Source organism: Chlamydotis macqueenii, chromosome 4 (genome assembly GCF_036417535.1).
Source record: "Chlamydotis macqueenii isolate bChlMac1 chromosome 4, bChlMac1.mat, whole genome shotgun sequence".
NCBI classification, from domain to species: domain Eukaryota; kingdom Metazoa; phylum Chordata; class Aves; order Otidiformes; family Otididae; genus Chlamydotis; species Chlamydotis macqueenii.
Genome location: NC_141559.1, coordinates 55813874 through 55830343, shown reverse-complemented (window position 1 = coordinate 55830343; position 16470 = coordinate 55813874). Strand labels below are relative to the sequence as shown.

At 37.3% G+C, this 16470-nt stretch overlaps 1 protein-coding gene across 8 annotated transcripts in view; it reads right to left on the bottom strand.

Annotated features, from left to right (window-relative positions):
* FRYL (FRY like transcription coactivator) overlaps positions 1 to 16470 on the bottom strand; it is a 170472-nt gene that overhangs the window by 96694 nt on the left and 57308 nt on the right. For all 8 annotated transcript variants that reach the window (XM_086746677.1, XM_086746676.1, XM_086746671.1 and 5 more), the window contains 2 exons: positions 7599 to 7798; positions 1024 to 1077 (listed from right to left, as the gene is read on the bottom strand). In XM_086746677.1, coding sequence (XP_086602803.1) covers positions 1024 to 1077; positions 7599 to 7718 — 174 coding nt within the window. In that variant the 5' untranslated portion in view covers positions 7719 to 7798. The remainder of the gene's footprint in view (positions 1 to 1023; positions 1078 to 7598; positions 7799 to 16470) is intronic.

Here is a 16470-nt window from a genome sequence, read left to right as displayed (position 1 = left end):
AATAATTTATGCCTTATCCCTGCTGACCCATTTTCCTTGCCTATGAGTAAACTCTCATTTAGGAGATAATGACCTTAGAGCAGGTTAGATTAGACAACGTTAAAAGGTGATGTGAGGTTTTTAGTGATGGTTTTGTTTTTGTTTTTCTTTGAAAAGAACATTATACATCCATTATTACATATTAGTATTTGTTGCTCTTTTGGGAAAAGGGAAAAAGAGATGCACAGGTGGCTATTAACTGAAAAGCAGGGACAGGTCCACAGATTCCACTGCAAAGTCTAATACCTGTATCCACAGAGAAACAGAAAGCATGAAACAAAAATCCAGTTACAGAAGATATGGACAGAACACTAAACTTCATACAGTAAGATGCTATTCATTAACAGTTAAGAACAGGAACAGGCAACTAATGGGGCTTCATCTGAATGCTGCTTCTCCATTGCAAGGAATTAGTTACAGGACAGAAACATGAAAGAATTAGAAATACAGACAATAAACATGAAAAAATTGAGCACAGAGTTACTCCAGGTACAGTTAACTTATAGTAAGTGAAAGAGAATAGACTCACAGCATGACTATAAAAGGACAAAGTAACATTTTCAATCTACCTTATGCCTTCTGCCATAGAATCAGAAAGCCCTCAGTAAAAGCCACAATACTGAAATTAGCACTATTTGCTTATAAAAGCAGAATCAGAAACACTGAAACAATAGTTATATAGGCTGAGGTTAAACAAAGTCTGTCAACAGGAACAGAAATGAGGTTTTTTGGTCTCCTACCATATTTCAGCATCTTTCCTCCAGCAGCGTTCACTGTCACCTTCAAATAATTAATCTATTCTAGTAGTTTCTTACTATCATATTCTACAGTGGAAAATAAAGTCTAACTAACATTCAAGGTTTAAGTCTTCTGATGCCAATTCAGACGTGGATGTTCGAAGTCATTACAAGAGTGGACCCACTATTTTGCAAAAACAGGTGACCTTAATCCAGTAAAAAACGCCTTCAATTATGTGTCTCCTACCTGATCAAACTGAAGATCTTCACCTCTTTGAAGAGATCTGGACAAGAGCTTTTCCTGTAAAAGAATTTAAAAGAAACATTAATTTCACAATGCAATTGACTGTTATCAAAGATAGATTCCTTCTTTCTCAGTTATATTACAGAACAAAGAAATAACTTTTAGTGTGAATATTTGCATTACTTTTCAACTAGAACCATTTCTGAAGATGTAAAGTGTACTCACAAAACAGAAGAATACAGATGTAAAATTAGTTTGGTAGCTTAACAGTAATAACGTTAGAGACTGACAAACAGAAAATGTCAAACACCTCTCCCAAACAGCAGGGCCTATAGCAGCTTGCCCAACAGAGATAGCTGGTGGTGGATGCCAAGCGTAACTGCAAAGGAAAGCCATTCCCATCTGAACTAACAAGTATATTCACATCCATATACAGCAGTTATTGTAAGGTACAAGAATTAATTTTAAAATGCCTTCACAAAGGCAGAGACAACCACTCAATGCATTTCCAATCCATGCTTTCCCTGAACTGCCATGAAAAATAGCTAGATAGTCTAGTCCAGGAAAAGGAGAATGTCAATAATAACTTGTTTTACATTTGAAATAACTTTGTAAGGTAATGAAAAGATGCAATATTAATAAAATATAATTATTACAATATTTCTCCACTACCAGTACTGTAAGATTTACTGCTCTGCTAAAACCAAAATTAAGTTATATTCCTAACAAAATAATTCAGTGAGAATTAAAACAAAACACTCATTAGCTGTAATAGCAATGTCATAGTAATTCTTCTAATAACTAGTGAGCGTATCAAATTATAGAGTTACAAGAAAGACAATTGCTAGGGTATCCTGGAAAGTTTGGAAAAAAAAAGGAAGGGAAGAAGAAAAAAAAATACTAAGTCCCAAGTACTGGCTCTGAGGGTCAGTGATTTATGGTAAGCCAAGTGCCACAGTAACAGCTTTAAGGGCCTACTACAAAGCAGTAAAATACATAAAGATGTGATGAGTATTTTTTACTACTTAAAGAAATTTTAAACTACTTTTTACTTTATTATAAATTAATTGAAAAATACTGTCTTTAAGAAGGAAAGCAGAAGAAGTACTCAGGGTAAGGAGTTAACAGCCCATGCTAGAGCGCAGTAAGCAAACACATAGCTTCTATGGAGCAAGTTAAGTCAAGTAGTAAGCTTGAAAGAGCCTTAATTTGCCTGGTCTGGGATGTAAAAGGAGGTGTGGGTGGTACTGAGCAGAGCCAGTACTGCTCTCAATGGGTTGTACCTCAATTAATACAAAGTAACTGCTCAGTAGTTTAGTAAGATACAACACTCATTACGTGACTCTGTTGACAAAATTTTTGTAAAAATTGCTATTGCTTGGCATTTAACACTTGCAAGGCTGCAACAGACTGGCTATATGTTAAACAGATACAAACTGGGATGGCATGTAGCATGTTCAAGATTCAAATTGGCTACTTATTCTTAGACAATTAAGCGAGTTTCTGTGGATTATAGAAAGTAAAAACGGTCTGACTTTTGAACTGCTACCTATATTATTTCAAGTTTCAGAGTAGGCAAATACTTTTTCCTGGGCAATGCTGAATTCAAATTTTCAGAGACTGTAGTATTTGCCAGAGATTGTGTCCTTTTGAACACTGAATACAGCTGCACTCACAGCAGAAAATGCCAGAAATTGTCTTGTATTTTCAAGGTTACAATTAGGAAAACACTGTCATTTATGTTCACTTCTAGTATGCCTAAATAAATAATAATTTTAAAAAGAAAGTGATTTCAGGAAAATGCATTTAATATTCTGAAATAATTCTATTTGTTCATCAACTGATGTATTAGCCAATGCTCTTTCACTGTGTATTCAAAAGCAAGGAGGAAAAGGTTTCGGATACTGGCAAACACACACTTTTTTGGATCTAACAAATTCATATAATTTACATGCTGAGTCTCTTCAAAATACTGTTATGACAATTGACATTTTGCAGTAGATAGTAAAAGCTCCAGAGAGCATATGCAAAATAGAATTATCTTGTAAGAAGAACTCCTGCCTCCCCTTTTTTTTAATGAGGAAATGTCGACTGCAGGGGAATTAATGTTGTCTGACTATGCTTTTAGATAAACTGCATAAATAATTGTAATCGTATCTATAAATCAGAAACACAAGAAATGTTCCGCCCTATATAAACATCGTATATTGGTGAGTAAGCTGAAGGAAAATAACTAGAAAACTATTTCCTGAGAAGATGGAGCAGTGACTTTCCCATAAGAAGATGGTAAAAGTCAGGTTCCTTAAGTCTCATTATGATACAATGCCCTGACACACAGGTTTCCACCATGGTACTACAAAACTGTTATACAGGTGAACAAACACTGGGTTTATTATACCCACTGCATGTGTCTAAAACCAGAAACAGCTAAAGAAAAGAAAGATAACAAATCAAAGAGAAGTGAAATAATCTGTGTTTAGACTCCATGTCAACAGATATCAAACTATTTTAAAGACAGTTCTGAAAGCTTAGCTTTTTCACGCCCACATTCTATACTAATTGAGACACTTCTGTACATCAAATGTTGATATAACTGTTAAGGTTTTAGTATCAGAAAGAATGAAGACCTCACAAGTTCACAATCCTCTCTATTTTTCCTAAGCATTAAAGATCTTAACTGCTAAAACATAAATATCACCATAGTTAATGTAACACTGACCAAACAAATGTGACATGACCAAATAGTACTCTTTAACCCAGTCACAGGTTTATCAGGGCCTTTGAATGACTTGTATGGCTTTAAAATGTATTATCGTTCAATGACTTATTCTAATTCTGCTTTGTCATGGCCTCAGTTGTCACACATGACTTACAAAAATCTATCCAACAACATAAAGTAAAGGTCTGGAAACTTTCACTGAATTAATAATTTAAGATTTATTTTCCTGGCTTCCTGAAGTTCAGAGAGAGATGGAAATAAAAGTTCTACATTTATCTTTTACAAGTGAAATGAAAAAAAACCCCACTATTGAATTAACCAAAGAGCAGTTTGCATCCATTGTGTAAAGCAGAAATGTCAACATATGGCAGGCAGCAGAGATCAGGATGTAGACAGACGTGCGGGTGCTGTGCAAACAACTGCATCCGTGGAAAAAGGTACCACCCGTTGGCCCCTCTCCAGGATTCTCTGGCACCGTCCTCTGGTGGCTGGCACACCTCAGTGGTGCGGCTCAGGGAAATGCAGCAATACTAGCGTACTTGTTTCTGTACTCCAAGCCGCAAGTAAAAACCCAGACAAGCGATGCTGCCTTGCCTCCACGAGCCCAACTGCTGGGCAATGCCTGCATCCTTACCCCAGCGTCAGAGCAGGCTATGAGAAACACTGCTCTGAAGAAGTGTTTACAGATTTCAGACAAGCTTTTGAAAGCACTTAAGCAAGACTCACGAAAGCATACAGTACTAGTCTGAGCAATGTTTCGTTTCTCCACGATGGGATAAAATAAGCCTGATGCCAATACCAGCAAAATATTCTCGTCGGTTTTGACTTAAATGTGAGACTGAACTACACTTTAGTAAATTAACAGTTTACCTAGTTAACAGGTTGGTAATTTGGTGGTACCATGTAAAACTGTCTTTGTTTAAATTCTAACCTTCTATATCTACATGCAGCCTGACAAAACACAAGGTAACTGAATTTATCACTAATCTTTTTCACCGGTATAGCTTGTTTCACATTTGGGGAAGGCTGGTATCACGCCTCAGTCAGCCTTGCTCAGCTGAGACAGAGCATTTTAAGCTACAACAAATTGTATCTGGGGCTTTATTCCTTTAAAACTATACATACTACTACAAAAGACTTTAAAGAATTTTTTAAAAAAAAAAAAAAAACCAGGTGTTTTAGTTTAATTTACTCACTAAAAGGATGCTTCCTTCCACTGGTTACACTCACCACTTGAAACATTTATTTTAAGCATTTGCTGATAAGCTCTTTTGGTAACTTTGGTAACTCTGCAGTATTAAACTTTTGCAAGCAGACTCTTAATTAACTCAGTGAAAGGAAGCTACTATGCTACTCACGGAGTATCAGTAAATTCACAGCCAGAGAAATCATTTAGTTACTTTTAAAAATCACAAGTCAGTTACTTTTAAATGAAACCCACAAACCTAAACAAAATGTTACCAATTCCCTCACCCCCTGGTGTTGTCTTGATCTGAAGTTACTTTTTTTTTTTTTTTTTTTTTAAAATTAATTTTGCTCCCCCGCTGGCACGTTCATCCTCAAGTTTTAAAAAGTATCTGGCTCCAAATTCTCTCCAACAGCTACATCTAACAGCATAGCTTCATCTAACACATTAAAGATTTATGTAACACTATATATATATTCTCCACATTATTAATGTAGCCAAGTCATTCCACAAAATCAAGTCACAGTAAAATGATAAAAGGGTTTTCCTCTCTTCCATTAAAGCCTTTTATCCAGTCTCAGTCAGTGCCTTTCCTGTGCCCCTTTGGCCTTTTATCTTCCTTTTAAAATGTCACATACTAGAACTGAATATTCAGTATTTATATTAAATACTATGTACAAAAATAAAAATCAATTCAGTACTTTAGTACTTCCTTTCATTGAGACACCTAAGGATTCCCTTCTACCTCTTTGTGTTATACAGGCTCAGGTTGTTCCACTTTTCCACACCTTTCAGCACCTCTCTTAAATTGCTGTTTTTCTATATAGTCCTTCCTTCCCACCAACATAAAATAAGGAATGTTGGCTCTATGTATAAAATTACATCTGATTGCATTAAAAAACATTTTGTTTAAAGGAATTCAACTTAGCAAATGAACCCAGACAGAACTGTCACAGACCTTCACAAATGACTATTCCAGTAATATCTATAATTTCTTATTTTATACCAAAGAATTTTATACATACTGTATACATACGAAATATCAATTTCAGAATCTTATTGGTAAAAGATCCTGACCAATATAAACTTCATGCAAGGACCATAAAGCCTCACCAAACAACAGAGCTGGGAATTACTCTTCTTTGAAAAGTGCATTACTTCAGTAGTTTAATGGATTTTCTAATTTTGAACCTGGGGAGATGTTTCGATTTTGTACGATTAACAGATTTTAAAACATTTGTTTAACTAACAGTCAACAGGGTGGCAAGGAGACACAGCCTGGGTTTGTTGTCGGAGTATTTATCTAATCTGGTCTAGGCACAAGTGAACTCAACGGCTATTATATTTACTTTGCTACCGGTATTCCAGTTAGGAGATTTAACTCCAAAATAACTGCGTCTACAGGAAAAGCCCTCTCCAGTTCACCTGAATCACAGCAAGTCTGTAACCATTCTGGCCAAGCACTACCCTCCCCATATGTTTAGCAGATGAATGGAAAAGGGACAAAGGGAGCTGCATTCACAGCAGTAGGCACGCAGACCACCCTGAGCAGAGCTATCTGCCTTTCCACCCACAGCATCACCATCCGTAGAGCTCTCCTCTCATTTCTTAGCCGTGTACCCTTCACCATTTGCACGCCCCTTCTCCTACAAAGTTTCTGTGCTTTCTTATCAAACCTTCCTGAATACCTGACTCTTTTGGATGTCTATAAGGAAACAGACAAGTTATGTTCAAGTTGTAGGCTTGCCTGGTACAGACACACGCACATACACACATATATATAATGTATAAAGGTGCGTATAAAGAAATGTTTTCTTTTCTACTTTGATCTACTAATGGCTTCAGTTGAAGCCATCAGTGACACCACAAAACATGTTTAGCCCCATTTTTGTGTTCTTTTGGACCGCTTCTTAATAACATTTTTCCCTAAAGTTTCAAAATTTGGGCTCAAGTGCTTACACATGCACTTCTGCACACAAACACTTCTGCAAGCAGTAGTTGCAAACAGAGGTCTTCTGCAAGCCAGCCCTCTGCGAGCTGCAGGGTCTCACCTGCTCAGTGCATTTCCAAATAAAAATAAAATAAAAAAAAAACTTCAGGAATCCCCAAGTTAAAAAATCCGTTTATTTAAACATCATGTGGTCTGAATCACCAACAGAATTTTGCACTTTGCCTTATCTCCAATATGTGCTGGCTGCTATATTCTCCCGGGTGTTAATGTCGTTACTTGGGAAAACAAACCAACCGCATCGTTTCTTGAAAGTATATTGTTGAAGTATTACTTCAAAGAAACATTGACAGGAAACGCACTTTGCAGTGTTAACTGAAGGAACATTTTTTTGTTGTCACTATTTCCTTTTGTATCTTTAGAGAACTTAGGAATACTAAGAGGTGTTGTTTCCAGTAATCGCTAAGTAACAGTTTTAACGGAAGTCAATAAACCATAATCCAGAGAGCAACTGTTTGCAGAAGCCTATTTACTGCTGAAGTAATCCCTTTGAAAAGTCAACAATATCAGGGGACGTTTTTTTCAGTAATCATACACATGATAAGATCAGCCTATTTTAGGGGAAAAAAAAACAAAAAAAAACCAAAAAAAAAAAAAAAACCCAAAAAAAACCCAAAACCACACAGGACCATTTCAAGGGATACCATGAAAAAAAAAGGACTCACCAAAGGTTCAGCCATTACAACTTCAATTTTCTTTTCAGCTTGAACAGCAAATTCAGCAAAGAGGCTTTTGATGACATACTCGCCAGGTTTGACATCTGGATCAATAGTAATGTTAGACATGATGATGCCTCTCTTTTCCCAGGTGGAAACAACACTTGGAGAAACTCTGCGTTTATTTACTCTGCTGGGTGGCGTGGAGGCTATGGAAGAAAAAAAAAAAAAAGAAAAAGAAAAAGTTATAAAGCAGAACTTCTAAACACAGTGCCTGTCACTTCTTTACTTTCCCGTCCACCACACAGACATATTCACACAGTAAATTCTGTGAAACAGAAGGAAGAAACAACTATCTATAACATGAAACAAGATTTTTTTTTTCATTAGGTGGGAAATTCTACTCTAAACATGAAGCTGCATAAGGGTTTACAATGTAAGTCATTTTTGTTATCGATAAAATGCAAAATTGTCTTATGCTGTGTGAACAGCCCCACTCTGAACACAACTGTATGATTATCATGGTAAATTTTACAGTTTTCAATATCCGGTATCTTCAGGTCAAGTATGACTAAAAACCGAAAGGTTCAATTTAAAGGGTTATCTCCCTATATTGTGAGAGGTACCTGCTTGTTCCAATTTTTATAAACTGCCCATGAAGTTCACGTTTCTACTAGGTGTCCAAATATCTTCAAGAGAAATATTTCCTTGGTTCCTCCTGGCATTTTTTTTTGTCAGTAAGCTGATTTTCCTAACAAGAATTCAAATCCTTTCTATACATGTCATGCTAACTACTTTTCTCCACTTCTAGTCACAAATCTGAAAGACTTCTTCCCTATCAGAAATATAATTAATCAATCCAGTAATACTGGATATACCAGTCTCCCTCTCTAAGGATTAGTGCTTTCACTCTCATACCAAAATTGCCATATGCTAAGTTTACATATATTCATCCATCTTTAATTTTATTTTTCTCCCTAAGAACATTTCCTTCTTATCACAACTGTCACCCAATGTGAATTGCAGTACCAAAAATCAGGTATCAGAACCCACTCAATACAGGAGTTTAACACACACAGAACAAAGTAAACAACTACAATTCTTGTCTGGTACACTATAAATCAAAATAATTACTGACATCTCTAATGGTGCCCCAGATACACCCAGAAAGGTCTGATGTTTCTGTAGCGTATTCCATGACTGCAGAAGTTATCTTTTTTAATTTATATTAGGAATTTATATTAAGAATTCTTACCTACTGATATTAAGATTTTCTTTTCTTAAGATAGTTACATAGGGAGACTAGTCTCAGTCCATTTTATTGTATTACATATCGCAATTTATTTAGCTAAACTTCTTTAAGGCAAATGTGAGGAGATGCACTTGGCCAATTTTTATGAACTTTCAAAATTTTTGTGTGTTCAACTTCTGCACTTGCAATTCCTATAGCTAAATATTATCCACAACTTTTACTGAAACATTTTTTCAGTGTTCAACTCATTCATTAAAACACCAGTTGCCACGGAAACTAATCCTTTTGGTACTTCACATCTTCCCACGTTTGAGTCTCAGCCATTCATGACTTCTTCTATCAGTTCAGAAAGTTACATTTTACAGAACTCAGACCTCCTCTAATCCCACAGACAGTATTCACTTATCCAGCACATCACGGAAGCCAACGTATCAGCATGAGTGAAAACAGAACGGTCACCAATACTTTAGCCTCTAATCAAAAAGGAAGGTTACTTTGCATAAAATTGGGAGAGCTACATATGACCTGTGGTTTTCCCCCTAAGTATTTTTTGAACAAACTTGCTGTTTAGTTGGAGTAATGCTTATTTTTTTCCTGTACGTAAATTGCAGTATGACGTCTCCAAGGCTGGAAAGACTTGCCAAGGTCACAGATCTGAATTCCCAGCAACAAGGGCGACAGAATGTGACATGCCAGAACAACATGCATGCGCACTGCATGCCATAAAGCATTTCTGAACATCCTCTAACAGTTTGATCTAACACTTTGATCTTGGTAACAGAGGTCCTAAAAGACACAGAAGAGCTTGTGCCACACAGCACAGGCAACACGAGATCAAAGACACTGCCATTTAAAAAAATATTTCATTTGTTTACAGTGTCTACATTCTCCAGTATCTGTGCTCTTGTCGTTCTCAAGACCCAATGCTTCCACAGGCAGGCCAGGAAACGAGAGACATGCATTATGTGCCAAGAATGAGAGTACAGAGGTTTGAGGAGAGAAGTGAAAAGAAGGAATATACCCTTCCTAGCTGTAGTAGGTAACAAATAGAAAATAAAATGAGATTTACAAAAGAGAAAAATGCTGCAACACACAGATTTTTAACAACTCTCCTTTCTTGTCCATCTGCAGATGAACACAATTTAAAAAATCAGGTACCTAAAGGCTCCTAACAGGTACCACACGTTCCTAAGTAAATAGTGGCTTCTATCCCAAACATGAGTGTTTCTAAGAAATCTAAAGCTTTGTTCTACTCAACAGACAAATTGGACTCTATTATTTTAAATCACATATTGAAGCTAACAGACTGGAAATAAATGAGAAGTTTAAATCTCCTTTTGAAGATCATTAGCTGTGTACGGTCAGAAGAAATTTAGCAAAGCAGTTGCTTTGGCTTCTTCCAGACTTACCTACTGGAGTGTGTCAAAATCCCCATATTATCAGGACTGGAGGCTTAAGGGAAGGACATGCCACAGCTCTGGTCTAGCCCACACTCCCACTTCTCACCATAAGAAGCTGATACTCAACCAGCTCTTGTCTCTCTACAGGGAAACTGAGAAGGACTAACACGCTCCTTAACCCAGAACTGCATCTAGATTTACTTTATGTGGACAAGTCTCAATAGCGTGTTTACAAAATACACTTCTGTTTCCAGTTTTCAAAAGACCACCTTTAAAAGCCCCTGTCATTTAAGAATCAGGAAAACACTGAGAACTGATAATCTTCAAAGTATTGTCTTTACTTTGCATTAGTATACTAATCCTCAATAAGAAACCATCTTAGTATGTTAACTTTCAAAGCTTCAAAACAGCTTCTGTCACCAAGGATGCTTCTGTCACCTCAAGGCCATTTAGACTGATCTAAAGCCAGGCACACTGCAGGCAAGTTCTGCCCCCAGGCTCATGTGACAACATACGAAATCACCTCAAAATGGGTAAACTGGACCAAAAAAAAAAAACCAAAAAAAAAACCAAAAAAACACCAGCAACTGGACTACAATCAAACCAGCTCCCACAAGCGCTGCAGAAATTTAGTGCAAGTCAGGGAGCACGACCATGAAGTCAGGGAAACATGGTACCAGGACGGCCTTACATCAGCCTGCAACGCCACAGACCCCACTCCTGGGCTGTAGTTCACAGATGTCCGCTTCAGATGGCATAACTTGCAGTACTGCCAGAGGATGCAATCCCTCCCAGCTAGCCATCTCCTGCCCTGTACACCATTCTCCTCCTGTGCAAGCACACACAAGTGTGCAGCTGCATAATGAACCGAACTGGAAAAGCAGCACACGTATGATCTCTTTTTTCCCCAGGTTAATTTTGACACAATCAGTTGTCCAATTTGCTCACCACATGACAGCACATACGCCTGCGCCAGCACAAAGAGGAGAGTCAACGCAGGGACAGCACTTGCCTTCCTACTCTTCCAGCAGCAAAGCAGAGTCGAGGCTGTCCTACAGTTGTACACGATACTGATCTCTGTGGTCACACGCACAAACTCTTCAGCTCGTAGTAAAACTCCCCAAAAAAACAAGGGAAAAATGTCAAACTTGAAGCAATTCTAAACGCTGCCATGAGAGGATTACAAATAACTTAGTTTTGCTGAAATGCCAGAGTACTCAAAAGGCAGAATAAATGACCAGGATTTACTTTCATCTATGAACTTGCTGAGGACTCCAGTTCATGTCAGCATTAATGGTTCACATTGACAACTCTTGCCTTGCATATAATAATGTTTGTGGTTTTATCTGCTACTTAAAGCCAGTATGTTAGTTAAACACATAAAGAAAAAAAACACATAGGAGGGGAAAAAGGGGAGGGAGTTTCTCTGCGTTTAATAAGATACATAGTAGTTCCTTAACAAAAACTCAAAATACATTATCAGATTTCTTAACTAGGTCAAACAACATTATTATCTGGTATAATTACATTCAGTGGGATTCATTTACTCATGAACTTGAAATTGATAACACTGTAGGAAGGCTCTATGTAGGTTTTAAACAGCATGTTTAAAGGGAAAAAAAAAATCTCACTATGGGACAGGATTACCTAATTGCTTTCTGCTATTCTTTGCCATCAAAGCATAAGCCATTCTCTGCTCTTAGCTGCCAGAGAAAATTCAAGTTTCAAACACTGTTTTGAAGCTTCAAAACATGGACCTTCTACAGAACTTCAGATGGAATCTGGAACCAAAAATAATACCACTCGCAAGAGTTCAAACACAGAAAACTACTTCCATAAATCGCTTGAAAACACTGAGTGTTATTCCCTTGAAACAATATCCTGTTTGTTTGCTCCTATGTGAGCTAGCACCATGTGGGAAATCTGGGAGCAAGTGCCGTAGGGAATCTCTGTTAAACGGTATTGTTTGGTTGCTAGGGCCACACCAAATTGTTTGGATAGTTTCAAGGAACAGTAAAACAATACAAAGGATAATTAGACAGACAAACACACTCCAAGGTCAAAAGGCAACATGCCATGATGTATTCTAAATTAGAAACAAAGTTGTTTCATGTTAAACACAAGTGTCCAAAACTAGGCAAGGTTACTTAATACCCAGGTTGATACTAAAAAATGCTATTTTTATCGTCCTGCTTCTCTCTCTATCACCCAAACGCACCAAGTATTTGAGGATATAAGGATTCAAACATACAAAGTAGGTACCAAACGCACCCCAGCCTGTAACAGTTTATAAGTGTATTTTACTTCATGGCTGATATGAAATGGTGATTTTTAGCTTTTGTATACTTTTTTATTTGTACTACTTTACACTTAGCCAAGTGTTGACACTTGATACGTGCTTTACACAGTACCTTGTATGTTTTTCATGTCTTTAACTGAAATTTGCTTTCAGTTGCTGCTCTTTCGCAGGAAGTTAGAATGGTCAGACTGAAGCACAACTTCCATCAGGTATCTCCCCTCTTTCAAGATACCCCAAAACACATCTAAAATTATTTTATATATTTTAAATAAGGTATCCAACTATAAGGATACCTAACACACTTTTCAGAGGGCCTCCATAGTTTTCATCAAGCAGATCGTGTTCTTGGTTGCTATTTTCAAGCTCATTGCTAAGGTAGTAAATAATTTTATACAGCTTACATTTAATGATTAAGCTTTTTATTATTATTTTTACAGCACACACAATATCATAGGTACTTCAATTTTCCTGTGATACTTGTTGCAGAATAGTGTTTGCACATCCAACTGACAATATGAAAATTCACAAAGACTGAAAATATTATCTGTGTGGTTACTTGAAGGAATTTTAATTAAGCTCCTGGTCTTCTACTCTGATAAACATCTAGACCATTCATTCTACCTCACAGAAGTGATACTAATATACGTGGAAATGTATCTGTAACAATTGTTAGAGTGCTTTATAGTAACAAACCTTCAGTTGTTGTACCAAAGGAATAATTCTTTTTTTCCTAATAAGGATGTCAATGTTCCAAAGAGATGGTAATCTACCCAGCAACATCCCAACAAATTATGAGCAGTCAAAACGTTAAACTTAGGTTTCCTGTGTCCCAGACCAGTGGGTTGTTTTCTAGAGCAGACAAGTTCTTCAATAACCTTATCATTAGTTCACAGTTCTACAATTCCTTTTGACCATCAGGTTTCCATTGTTTCCGAAGTCTCCTCACTCACATCAGTGCAAAAATCTCACTCCATGAATACACCTCATGATTTGAGTAAGAGAAATGGTGAACATCGTTATGGAGACAACGAAGTTCAACATATATTGCTCTAGTAACAGATGCACATCACAAATATTAGTATCTGGTCTACAGGCAAATGTAAAGAAAGGGCCACTGTTCACTTAAATCTCTTGGATTTGCTTTCAGAGTAGCGAGGGGAGGATGCAGTTGCTACTCATTTATCCAATCAGTTTACCTGGGTTGCCAAAGCATGTGACAGCACAGGAGACCAGTCAGGTCTACTTCACTGATTTTTGTCCAAACTGCGTACCACCAGTGATAGAGTATGGAGTCTGTTTCTAAGTTGGATTTATTACTGCCTTACTAGCTCTAGCTGTACTGAATCCCAGCTCTAGCTGTACTGAGTCCCAGCCGTACTGATCACACGCGCAGCCAGCGCTACTGCTGCTCACGTGGCTCTGGCTGGTTCACACAAGTGCTGGAGTCAGCTCACGTCAATCATCGCAGCAGAACATGTGCACCCATCAGGAACAAGGCTGCTGCCCAGGTACAGCGAAAATGGCATTAAGCTAAGCTATGGGAACCCACTGTGCTCAGGCTGGCTCTTTGCAGAGATGAGGGATACTTCTGCGCTACCCTGCATTTATCCAGATTTTTCCATGTATTTTATTAAGATAATAACTTTCTGCTAGATGTCATTTTTTGAGGCATTCATAGGATGTGTTTTTTAAAAAGTATCTAATAAAAAATATCATTCTTGATACAAGTATGAAAACCTGAAAGTGAAAGGGGAGGCATGGCAGCCTCCTGACACCATAGTCATGCCACTTGACAAGATAACCTAAATAATGTGAACAAAATCCACAGCTGTTGCCAGTGAAATTATGTACTAAGGGCCACTGACCACACAAATCCTCATAGATTGTGTTACCTAGATATTCCATTGCTTTACATACACCTACTGATTGGTAACCCCACAAACACAGTGGTTGAAACTGAAATCAGTCCAAATACATCAGAATACACATGACCAAAAAAAAAAAAAATAAATCTGCTCTTTCCCCCATATTTTTCATATCTTAGTCTGGATACATAGTTCCTGGTGAACAAGCACCCTATTATTTTCAACACAGACTACACAACTAATTCATCCAGTGACATGAGGTATGGCATTCTCTCTTCTTTCTCTGTGTTGGCAGTACTCAGTGAATTATCTTTGGAAAATTATTAACGAAGATCGCGGCTCCACGTGTTCAATTGCACTACATGAACAGGCGAAGAGTCACCATTATCTCATTAAAAGGCCACAAGGACTAAAAGCCCAGATTGGAATCTTATTCACCTCTCCCTCTTTCATCGATTATGTTAATTTGATGAAAATAATTAAATAACCAGCAGTAGTAGCTGGTACTTCTGTCATGCATTTATGAAATGTCACATGTTAATAAGATGAATGGATTACCCACCTGTGAAGCAGAAACAGGCTTATAACTGGCTTAGTTCAGCAATATGGTTCAGTGTAATGTTTGTAAAGCCAAGCCAAACCTTTCAGTGAGAGGAAGTTACACATGCATTGATAACTTCCCTTCCGTGTCTAAATCAGAACTTACATTTTACTTCCACAGTAGAAACACTTTCCTATTGACAATTCATCTAAAGAGCTTCAGATATATTTATATTACATTTTAGCTAAGCTCTGGTATAAAGAAGCATACGTGAATGCTGCATCAATAAACAGAATATAAGTTTATTTCAACAAGTAGCTAATTAAGCATATGGCTAAAATATGAAGAATGCCCTGGGAGGCAACATGGAAAGGAAAGTTAAGTTTTTCTGACTGTATGGTGGGAACTGGTACTACGACAGCTGAGCTTTCATTTGGACTCAAAAAACCCACAGAACAAAAATCTCACATAAATCTTCGAGGTTTATCATACAAATCATTTTTCTACTCCCAACAAATATGAATATCCTTTCTTTAAGGAAAACTGACTCAACTAGAAGTCAGTCCCCTGTGTGTCAAACACAGACAAGTCCTTGAAAAGCCTCCCTCCCTCTTCTAAACTCCCTGTCAACAAATCTCCTGGAGACTTTTTGCTATATTCTCTACCACATAACACCTTTCCTCCTTTTTTGTACTAATATTCAGACACTCCTTGAGGAAGTATTGTGAAAAGAACACAAAATTCTTCTTGCCTACCTGCTTTAATGGCTGAGCAAATTCTAACCAGCAAATATTCCAAATATTGAGAAGTCTCAAAATAAAATAGATATATTATTTCTACCCTCAAATTACAGAACAAAGAGAAAGATAAAACACAATACAGGCAGAAAAATCAGGAAAATTCTTTTTAAATACTTCTTTTGCCTAAACTCAGATACATGACAAGAGACAAACTGAGTTAAGAATTTCCCCAAGTAAATCCCACTGGCTTTAACCACTTCTTAAATAAGGACCATGCTAGTCATTCCTCTTACCTTCACACATAGTTAAGAAGTAGCAACCCCGCTAAACCAGCCTTGTAAACCTCTCTCATACATGGAAGGAGCACCACAACTGCACTGCAAAATACCAGTTTAAGTGTTCAGCCTTGAGCAAAGCTTTCTTTTGGGTCAAAAAAAAAAAAAAAATCACAGCAGTCATTAAAAATTGTTAATAGAGTAACATGTTCTCCTGATGTTATGTAGAGAGAACCTGCTTCTCTACAGAATTGCAACTGAAGAGGATGAACAACAGTCACGTGCATCACGTGCAATCACCTAAACAGACAGGTGGGTACTTTATATCTATGGAAGGTAGAAAACACAAATATTTTTATTAAGAAATTTAATGGTTGAAAAAGAGGTCAGATCTGACATTCAGGACAGTGTCAAGACATCCAGGGCAGCCAGTCAGAAACAGACTATTAGTCATTGCTGGGCTCACTCTGTCCACTGAGAATGTCGGACTCGAGACAGAAGCTACAGCC